Below are 10,770 nucleotides of genomic sequence, written 5' to 3' on the forward strand. Positions count from 1 at the left end.
GGAAACTCTGATGAAATGTGAAAGAAATAAACCAGAGGACAGGAAGGGAAGAGAGATGCACAGAAATCTGATCCCGGTTCCTCGTGTCAAGGCGTTTGCATTCATGCACACGCTGATTGGATGTGACTGCATCCGAGCAGCTCCAGGTGTTGTGTGTGAACCTCCCTCCACTTCGGCGTGGTGTCCTTCTCTCCTCATAAAGTAACACTGACACCCGCCATGATGGATCATTTCAGAGAACAGGCCCATTTGAACTCGCCGGCTAAATATAGGCACGTAGATGTAAAGACGTCGACTTCAGAGTGATATTAGCAACCCGCTTCACACTTTGGGGCATGTGTGTGTGTGTGTGTGTGTGTGTGTGTGTGTGTGTGTGTGTGTGTGTGTGTGTGTGTGTGTGTGTGTGTGTGTGTGTGTGTGTGTGTGTGTGTGTGTGTGTGTGTGTGTGTGTGTGTGTGTGTGTGTGTGTGTGTGTGTCTGTGCAGCGCAGCTTGACACTGACTGTGGAAAGAAAATCACCCATCGCACCACTTTTCAGAGTAATATAGCATGGCATGAATAATTCTGTCTGAATAAGAAACGGATGTTTCCTCATATCAGTGAATCATCAGCCGCTGCAGCTCCTCAGTGTCTGTGTGGATGTAGGAATTAAACTAAGTGTTGGAGTTCATTACTGTGTCTGCCTGCATGTGTGTGTGTGTGTGTGTGTGTGTGGTTGCGCTCTGATTGATGTTCTTGACTTTTTCGTTCACAGAGCTTGGGAGACGTCCAACACCTGGCGACTAAAGGGAAAGTCAAAGCGTGAAAGAAACAGAAATCCAGAAGAAGCCGTGATGGCACTGATGTCCGTGTCCTGGTGTGTCGCTGCAGCGTTGGCTCTGCTCTGTGGCTCGTCGTGGCCCCAGGTGCACGCAGCTCTGGCCCCTGAGAACGAGGTACCACTTCGCCCCACCACATGGTTACAAGAGGGAAAGCTCACCTCCATCCCTCTCCCCAAAGGACGAACTCGCAGGTATTTACAGACACGATGAAGCAGCGTGAGGCAGAGGTGCATTTGTGTGGTCGCCTGGCTGCTTGCTGCCATTAGAGAAGCAACTTGTGTTTATGTTAATTAATCTGTTGGTTATTTTCTCAAGTGATCTATTCATTAATTGAGAAGAAGATAAGTTTGGAAAAATCTGTAAGAAAAAAAACACAACATGTAGCAGTACCACATTGTGGAAATACTCTGTTACGAGTAAAAGTTACACATTCATTTGCATTCAAGAACAAATGGCATCAACAAATACAAAACAGTATATGTACAGAGAGTAAATGTTCATTTTGCAAGTTGATCCATTTCTCATTTGGATATGTGTGTTAAACACTTAAATGTTGCTGCTGGTAAATATAGAATGACTTTATATACTACTTTATATACTTGATATATGAATTTTGATATTAATAGTTTAAATGTTTTCTTATATTAACCTATATTAATACTCAATACTTGAATTGTTGTTGGTTATAATCTTAGTTAATGATTTGAATATTCAAAATAACTAAGATATTTGCTTCTTAAATGTACTTGAGTAGAATGACATTATATTTGAGTACAGCCCCTGAGTAAATGTACTTAGTTACTTTATGTCACAAGCTGTGATTGATAAAAATAATTTGACAAACTTGCAGAGATGGCAAAATAATTAATAAGAAGTAAAGGATAAATGGTTAAAATGTCCGACTTCTAACAATTCCGGTGGTGGTTAAAAACAAATACTAAAACCAAGAAAAGACAGGGTCCATCTGTATCTTGCATGAGAACAATATCATAACAGTATCCACTTGTATCTAATTACCGGTTTATAATACCATCCAGATTCAATTCCATCTAAATACACACATGAGGTATGACATGGGACTTGAGCTCATATCTCAGACATGTGGGAGAAAGACTGTCACAATGACGATCTTTAAATCAATGCTCTGTACAATCACTGCCCCCAAAATTCAACTGTGTTTAACCAGCAGTGATGTAAAACCAGGGAAATCAGAAAATCATCCCAGAAAGCAGATGATTCATGAAGCAAGTTTGTTTTGCTTTTGAAACAAACTGAATTCTTGTGCCAAAGAAGTTTTTTAACTCTCCAATGAAGCGCAGGAAAAAAGGCAAAGATGTTTCCCCATTTGTTCATTGAAGACCTCTGAATAAATCCTGAGATCTGCTCTTGCAAGAACCAGCAACCAGCCTTTCAGAGACACTGGCTGACTCCAGCACCACTGTAGAGCCAGTGACAGGAAGTGGAGCCCATTTGGCCGGAGCCCTCCACACCAGTGCCAGTGCCTGCTCTCCCAAACTGGGAGCCGAAAATTGCGAAATGCATCTCCCTGTGTGCTGCAGTCTGTCCACCAGTGCAGTCATGCAGAACCACACGGCAAATAATAGAGGGGAAGACACTGAATCAGAAATTAATCACTCTATTAAATAAGCCACAAATGCGCCCTTGACAATGACAGTGTCGCACATCTGTTTGGAAACAAACGCCATCTGCACACCATCATGAATAATGGTGTTTGTGTGGAAGGAGAACAAATATTTATTAACAAATAACCATGGACCATGTTCATTTTCATGAAGGACAATTATCTTCTATTCTGGCATCTCTATGGCTGCAAACGTCTTCATATTGATTTAAAAGAACAGTGATTAGTTGAATCCAATCACTGGTTAATATGCCAAGCACGATCCCAGATAGGCAGACAAACAGGCAGATATGCATCAGAAACAGTCAATGCAGCCTTATCCTCTAACTCCCATGATCTGCTATCACACGACTAATCAGCATGCAGGCAAATGGAAAGACGGCGTTTGGCAAATGTTTGAAACAGCTGCAAACGTTGAAATTGCCAAGCGTGAGGGAGGAAAATTACCACCGGCCCACGGTATCTGCAGCATCGTCCCACAAAAAGAAAGGATGTTTCACAGTGTGCACGGGAAGATATCTGCTCATCCATCAGCTCGCAGCTGAATGGAGACAGGATGTTATCTCTTTGACATTCCCCCGTGCTGAATCGAATGACTTCTCCCTGTTATCTCCTGGTGTTTCTCCGCAGGCTGTACTTCACGCTGAAGAAGAAGAACCAGGCGATGGCGCTGACCGTCAGCCCCTGTGACCGGCCCATCGAGTGGAGCCTGGCCGCCCGCACCCTGAAGGACAAGCCGCTCAAGAGCCTGCAGTGTGAGTGGACGACACCTTCAGACACACACTTCATCCTGAAGATCACCTGACTGAGACAATCAATTAGACATTATCATCACTAAATCACAGACAGGGATTGAAAGGAGGGAAAACACACTAATCTGACTTAACGGTGAAACACTAAAGTTTTATGGAAAAACTTTATTATACTACAACTCTGTCACAAAGGTCATGTCAGACCATAGCCTGTATCTAAAGTGAAGCTACCGCAGCTCAATTGCCTCCTGGTGGCTGGCTGCAGTATAGGCCATAAATCCTGCCTCCTCCGTGTTAGCAGATTGGACATGAGCCAAACTAAACGGCTAAGTTTCACGTTAAATATGTTTTTCTTCTAGATGGTTTCTGTCGTTTTAGGAAGATCTTAGATGTTGGATTGTTTCCAGGAAGTTTGATTTTAATCAGTTGTTTGATGCTAGAAAGGTTATGATTGACAGCTGAGACTGACTCGTGGTTGGTCAAGTGTGTGTACTGGCAGCTCCCCCCCCCAACTGCTGAACCGACTCCGCCAGTAAATAAATGATGAGGGTAGAACTATTAGCAGACAAAAAACTGTTCTGATCGGTTTAACACTATTAGTTTGTCTTTAATTGTTTTTTGATGGACACCACTGCTGCTTTATCACTGAGTAACTCACCCTAATGATCAAACTCAAGCTTGTGTGTTTTCAGAAAAAACTGTTTCTAAATTTCTTTATCACATTTCTTATTTAGCTGTGTCTTTCTTATCATCTTCACGTTGTACCCAATTATTTAAATTCAATGCAGGGAGAGAAGTTATACATTTTTTAAATACCACCCACTATCTTTAACGAGGACACAGGCGGTGATTCTTATCATATCTGGTTGTCACATTGTCATAAATGTTCCATGAGGATTTGGATTTTAAAATCTCATAAAACACACACACATAAAACTAAGATGGCTGTCAACTCTGCGGGGGAATAGAGTAAATCAGATGTCTAAAGTAAAAGGTGCAGATTTCAGGGTAAGAAAAATGTATCTCAAAGTTTTTAACTAGGACTTTTCCAGGTTAACTAAACAAGCTCCTCTACATAGTGAAATAACATGATGAAGTTATAAAATGAGACATGAATCATTCAGACCCTGAGCTTGTGGGTCCCCATCACCAGCCTGAATTATTCACTTTGATTCTGTAACGTTTGGTCTCATTTGAGGAGCGACTCCTCATCTGGAGGAGAGAGGAGCGGTGGAGACGGGGGGGCGACGGATCAGCGCCTGTTTGTTTGTTTGTTTGTTTGCCATTGCGTCATTCAGGTGAAGAGTGGTCACTTCAAAATGAAAACACTTTGGGTTTGAATGAAAATACTGGGAACAAGTGGCAATTGACATTTTATGTATTTAAGGTTTTGGTGTGCTTGGTAGTTTGTACTTTTGTTAGGTACTCACAATTGTGTGTCGTGTGTGTCGTGCAACCAGTGTGTGCATGCATGATTCTTATTCACATTAGTCCATCATTGCTATGATGATCATGTTGTTCAAATATTTTTGGGCAGTAACCTTCTACTGATGAAGCTTAAATCGGTGTAGTTATACTCGAGGATATTGCTGCTCACTTTGCGTTGATTAAAACTTGCTCATCCCACCATTTAAAACATAGGAAATATGATCTCTTGTGCACGTCAGGATTCCCAAAGTCTATTCAGACACAAGGGGAATTTATTTGTGTGTGAATGAATGCAAAGCTTGGGTCAGTGGGCAATCAGCATTGTTGACCTATAGACTGAAAGCTGGGGGGGGGGGACCACGAGCATGGCTCAGGCCAAAGTGAAAAAACGATTATTTTCCACAAACGTTTAGCACAGAAACATAAGTGTGTTGTCACACTACTCTACTCTAACTCTCAGCAAAAAAGTTATAAAAAAAATTAGGAGTCTGGTGTTCCTTTGTTATATTATTAAAGATCCTCTTTAGATATATTTTAAGAAATTTTAAAGTATTCTGTTATGAATAGTAATTTGTGTCTGATTTTAAGAAATTTCCTAGAAAGTAAATTGTTAATCAACTTGTTACAAATCTTTCAAATCAACGTGCAATCATTCTTCCTGAATAAAATCCTCCTTCTACATCTTTATCTTTGAACTTACATCATTCAACACTGTCTCATAAGTCCAAGTCTCATAAGTCTGAGATCAACATGTTTTTAAGTTGTGGGATTTTGATGGATACATTTTTCTGCCCTCACAGGGAGCAGCAAGAAGAGCACGCCCGAGGTGTGGTGGCGAGGTCCTGGCTCTGAGGAGAAGCTCCACAGCTTCACTGGCAATGCGGTGGACACCTACAGAGGACCTTCCAATGCCCAGGCTTCCATCTACATCCTGAGGCTGCGCTCCAAACAGCACAACACCAGAGCCACAGTTTCCCTCCACGAAGGCCTGGGGCCCTCAGGGACCTTCCCTCTGCTCCCGGCCGACCCTCAAGTCCACACGTTGGGTGTCGGCATGACCAGCGTCACCCTCAGCTGGGCGCCCAGTGCCTCCATAACCGGCCTGCCCCAAACCCAGAAGAGTTATGATTACTGTGTCCTCGTCAACTCTGAGCAGAACTACCCCAGCATGTGTGCGGCCGGTGAGAGCAGGAGGAAGGAGAAAGAGCAGAAACAGGACAAGAAGGTGAAGAAGAGGAGAGTGACAGCGTGGCCGATTCTGAAAGAGTGGTGGTGGCAGCAGTGGGACACGGATCCCGAACCCCAGAGTCCAACGTCTGACGAGTTCCCTGACCTCCAGTGTGTGTGTCAGGGCACAGAGAGTGTGTGCACGGTCTCCGAGCTCCTGCCTGAAACCCAGTACTACTTTGACGTCTTTGTGCTGGACCGGCTGAACGGCACCAGCATGGCGTACAAGGGGACGTCCGCTCGGACGCACGAGGAGGCTCGGCCAACCATCACCACGCTGAGAGAGGGGGAGCTGAGGTGGGTGACCTTTCCCAACCGAGGCTCTAACTCAGAGCAGTTCTTCAGCTTCCGTCCTCGTGGCTGGCAACAGAGCGGTCTCCTGACGCTGCAGAGCTGCGGTGTTGGCGAGAAGGTCAAGGTCACCGTGTCCAGTAAAGGTCAGGTTTTGACCTCCCAGGGTGTGGGGGGAGAGTTGGTGCACATTTGGCTGCAGGGAAGTCCCACGTACCTCATCAACTTAAAGAGAGAAGGAACCCCGAGCAGTTCTTCTTCTACAGATCTCGCTCTGCCAGGAGGTCTGATGGCTTCGGTGAAGATGCAGACCTCCTCAGCGTACCACCGCAAAGGGGTCCCGTCTCTACCCTCCACCCTGCAGATCAAATCCTTCAACCGGTTGCGTGGTTGCAACAGTGTCACGCTGGCCTGGATGGGCACCGAGGAAAGAAGCCTGTACTGCGTGTACCGCCGGAAGCTGGGAAGCAGTGACGCTGAGGTCGGGGGGGCTTCAGCTTTAACTGCTCCCTGTCTGGGGCCAGAGTCCCGCTCCGACACCGAGAGGGTTCTCTGCAAGTATTTCCAGGAGTTGAATCCTCGGCGGGCCGTGACTACGGCTGTGATCGGGGGCCTGGAGCAAGGGATGGCCTATGTGTTTGATGTCTATCTAATGAGACGCTGGGGGATCCCTATCAAGTACGCCAGCAAGATGGTGAAGACCAGGAAGGAGTGCTGAGCTGCCGCCCCCTGCAGGAGGTTTTTAGACTGTCCCAGTGTTGGGGGGGGGAGGGAAATGCCATGGACATGTTGACCATGATACCGAAGCCATTTGACTGTTGTGGAGAGACTGTTACCATAACAAGGAAATCTTCCCTGGAGGAACAATGGTCGTATGGAAACGCCACTCTCCATGTGAGTGGACGCAACGCATATGAGGAGGATCTGCACACCAGCAAAAAGTTCATAACATTTACAATACGACTCTCGTGCATTTTGTCAATTTGTTATCCGTTGTTGACGACGACGATGATGTGCCAGTCGTCCAAGTGCTTATTCTGTGTCGGAGTACAAAGGACAGATGAGGTCTGTGATGACAGGAAGTCGATACAAAAACAACAACAGAGGCCGTGCCAAATATGCAACAGAAACAGATGGGGCAATAATTGGATAACATCTGAGACGGGGGGTGGTGGTGGGGGGGTGGGTGGGTTGCAGTGTATATCTCCAGTGCTGCATAATGTACAGGCTTATAAACGCAGATGGGTGCAATCTACAGATGCTTAGTTCAAAGTCAGTGTGTGTCGTTGTGTTCTGCTTTCGCATGAAGCAGTGAAAAAATACTTAGTAGACTTGCCTCATTGTCTTTGATGTATTCTTGTGCTGCTTCAAACGCACCAATAAATACTACGGTGTCTGTACGTTCCTGACTGTGATGCACGTACATAAACTCTCTGGACTGTCACTTTTGATTTTCTTGCAACAAAACTGTTTCCAGATTTCTTATGCAGTTCTAGTTAGTGACAGTTAACTTCGATGTGGACTCAACATTTTTGGTAAGATGGCTGGAGCTGTATCGGAAAGATTAACGTTGATTTGCAGTATAGGAGAAGCATGGATGTTTTATTAGAAGTTTGTAGCTTTTATTAAATAATATTTAACACTGTTTATTAAATAAATGAAAAATAAAGACATTTTCAAAAAAACAGCCAAGGAAATGTGTAACGCATATAATAATCTCAATATAAACTATATTAAATAATTATAAATAATGATAAATACAGTATAAGAAATATATTATATATCAAAAGTTTGAACCTTTTTAAAACAAATGAAAAAATATCATAATAAGAGTTATAATGATTATCAAAGGATGAATGGACAACTACGTCAAATAAAATCAAACATTTTATTATATTAAATATATGATACGACTCCGCAACAATAACGCCTTTTTAGTCTGACGAAATTGACGGGAACCAATAGGAAGACTGTATTCTGTGTGACGTCAGCACGTCTGCGCACGTACGGAAGTGCATGACAGGCCGACGCGCCAAATTAACAAAGACAGAAACAAAACAAGAGCAGCTCATCGCCGAAGAAGGAGAAGAAACAGGAGCAGAAGAAGAGGAAACAGGAGCAGAAGAAGAAGAAATAGAAGCAGAAGAAGAAGAAATAGAAGCAGAAGAAGAAGTTCCCTGAATCCAGCGGTGGTCCCTCGTGTAGCAGCCCGGGAAATAACCGTCCATCCACCGGGAGAATCTCCGGTTAACGTGCGGGTCCAGGATGGGTTTACTCGAGCGGTGCCTGGAGCTGTTCCACACCTCCAGCCTGTACGAGGTGCTGGGCTCCGACAAGGAGGCGAGCGAGGCCGATATCCGAAGGAGCTACTACAAAGTGTCGCTGCAGGTTCACCCGGACCGAGCCCCCGAGGACCCGCAGGCCACCGAGAAGTTCCAGGTACACGCCTACTGGGTAGAGTGTGTACCCAGTGTTTAAAATACTACATTACAAGTACAGGTCCTGCGAAACAAAACCTGGAATACCTGAGTATTATCAGCACCAAAGCTGCAACTAGTATTAATACTGCTTATGGTACTCACTAGTATAACATATATCCTTAGGGTCTGGTCCCTGCTAAGGGTCACTGGGTAAATCTGTGTAGTGATGGGATAATATACAATAAGCAGCCATCTTTTATTCTTCTCTCCTTTTCTCTGTCTGTTCTCGTGATGATGACGCTTTGGGCCTTTGATAGTAATTTCACTTAAACAATTATATAAATTTGTGTATAAGTAGTATAAGGACATTTGAGGGGAGTCACATGCCAGAAGTATTGGGACATTTAATAAGTAACTATTCCTAGGGATTGATGTGTCATTGAAAAGTGTAGTACTTACCATTTGAAATATAGTGATGTAAAGTAGTGTAAAGTAAGAAATACTCAGGTGCAGGTTCTTTAAACTTGTCCCAGAGCCCAGTACTTGAGTAAATGTACTTCGCTACTATCCACCACAGAGTCTTCATTTGTGGAGTTTGAAGAGATGATACATCGACCCTAAATGTCTCATCACTGTCGCAGCACATTATTACTTCAGAGTTTATTGTCCCATTGACCTAACATGCACTCTGTGGCTCTGTAACAGATGACAGTGACACAGGCCCTCAGTTTATCAGTGATGTTTGCAGATGTGTGTGGATCTGTCCTGATTGTCTCCTCCCTCAGGTGCTGGGGCAGCTGTACGCTGTGCTGAGCGATAAGGAGCAGAGGGCTGTGTACGATGAGCAGGGGCTGGTGGACGAGGAGTCTGACGTCCTGAGTGAAGACCGCTGCTGGGAGGACTACTGGAGAGTGCTCTTCCCTAAGGTACTGCAGCCCAGCAGGGGGTCTGTTTAATTAACATGACTCAACAGTGAGTCACGCACATCGCTTTGTCTCGTATGTGAAGCCTGGAGCGAGTCACTCGTATTCCAGGAATTTTATGTTGCATGATATAGATTAATGGTGTTCAAGGTTAATGTGGCACTGCCATGTGAATTGTACTCGGGGATAATTGTGGATTAATGTAAACCTTGTGTTACAGAGTCATGAAACAGCATACTAACAGCATTTTATAGGGTTTTTAATTTCCCTTGACAACCAGCTCAGCCTCTGCATCCATTCCCCCAGATCACAGTGAATGACATCCTTGAATTCGAGAAGAAATATAAGGGCTCGGACGAGGAGCGGCAGGACTTGATCAAGCTGTACGTGCAGCACGAGGGAGAGATGAACTCCATCATGGCCTCGGCTCTGTGCTGCTCCCAGGAAGACGAGCCCAGGCTCTGCAGCATCATCCAGGCGGCCATCGAGAAGGAAGAGATCCCAGCGTTCCCAGCGTTCACTCAGGAGAGTGTCAAGAAGAAGAGGGCGCGTAGGAAGAGGGTGAGAAATGTGATGCGTGTGTGAAAGCCACAATATCCACACAGCTCAGATATTTATAAGATATTTTAATGTAAAAAATTAACCCTTTTTCCATTGATTTTCAGTAAGATATATTCATTTGATACACACTAGGCTCTGGTATCTTATAGAGTCTCAGTGACTACATTTGTCCTTCCAGTCTGACAGAGAGCGAGAAGAAGCAGAGGAAGCGCAGAAAGAGTTGGGGCTCGGTAATGAGGACGATAGTCTTGTGATGATGCTCAAGGTAACGACTGCACACACACACATATAGGTAATTCATCTTTTTGGAGGATTTTTTCTCTCTGTAACCTTCTCCTTGTGTTTTATTTTGCAGCAAAAACAGAAGTCCAGAGAAACGAATTTCAACAGTTTCCTGTCTGACCTGGAGGCAAAGTACTCGAAAAAAAGTGGGAAATCTCCAAGAGGAGGGAGAGGGAAAAAGTGAAAAGCACACAAGCTCTGGTTTTAGCAGATTAATTCTCAGTGTTCAGAAACATCTTTTTGGATCATGTTGCCAATCTGCTTCCTCACTGCTCCCTCCTGTACTCCTCCTGATAAGAATGTTCTGTGCAGCGTTCATCAAAATGTAAATCCTTTTTTTATTTCTTGTCATGTTTGTATTTTGCTTTCAATCTTCATAAACACAAATAAAGTTCATATTTATATAAATAACTTGTACAGAGC

At 44.2% G+C, this 10,770-nt stretch overlaps 2 protein-coding genes across 2 annotated transcripts; both read left to right on the forward strand.

Moving 5' to 3' along the window:
* The first annotated feature begins 833 nt into the window (after nt 1–833).
* ndnfl (neuron-derived neurotrophic factor, like) lies at nt 834–6,879 on the forward strand. The gene is made up of 3 exons (XM_061086720.1): nt 834–1,012; nt 3,094–3,218; nt 5,444–6,879. Exons 1-3 carry the CDS (start codon nt 834–836, stop codon nt 6,877–6,879), a joined length of 1,740 nt encoding a protein of 579 aa, XP_060942703.1.
* Nucleotides 6,880–8,184: 1,305 nt separating this feature from the next.
* On the forward strand, nt 8,185–10,758 carry dnajc9 (DnaJ (Hsp40) homolog, subfamily C, member 9). Its single transcript, XM_061087247.1, has 5 exons — nt 8,185–8,600; nt 9,367–9,507; nt 9,811–10,065; nt 10,244–10,330; nt 10,421–10,758. Exons 1-5 carry the CDS (start codon nt 8,427–8,429, stop codon nt 10,529–10,531), a joined length of 768 nt encoding a protein of 255 aa, XP_060943230.1. The 5' UTR covers nt 8,185–8,426; the 3' UTR covers nt 10,532–10,758.
* The last annotated feature ends 12 nt before the right edge of the window (nt 10,759–10,770 follow it).

The sequence above is a fragment of the Limanda limanda genome, chromosome 15 (genome assembly GCF_963576545.1).
Source record: "Limanda limanda chromosome 15, fLimLim1.1, whole genome shotgun sequence".
NCBI classification, from domain to species: Eukaryota; Metazoa; Chordata; class Actinopteri; order Pleuronectiformes; family Pleuronectidae; genus Limanda; species Limanda limanda.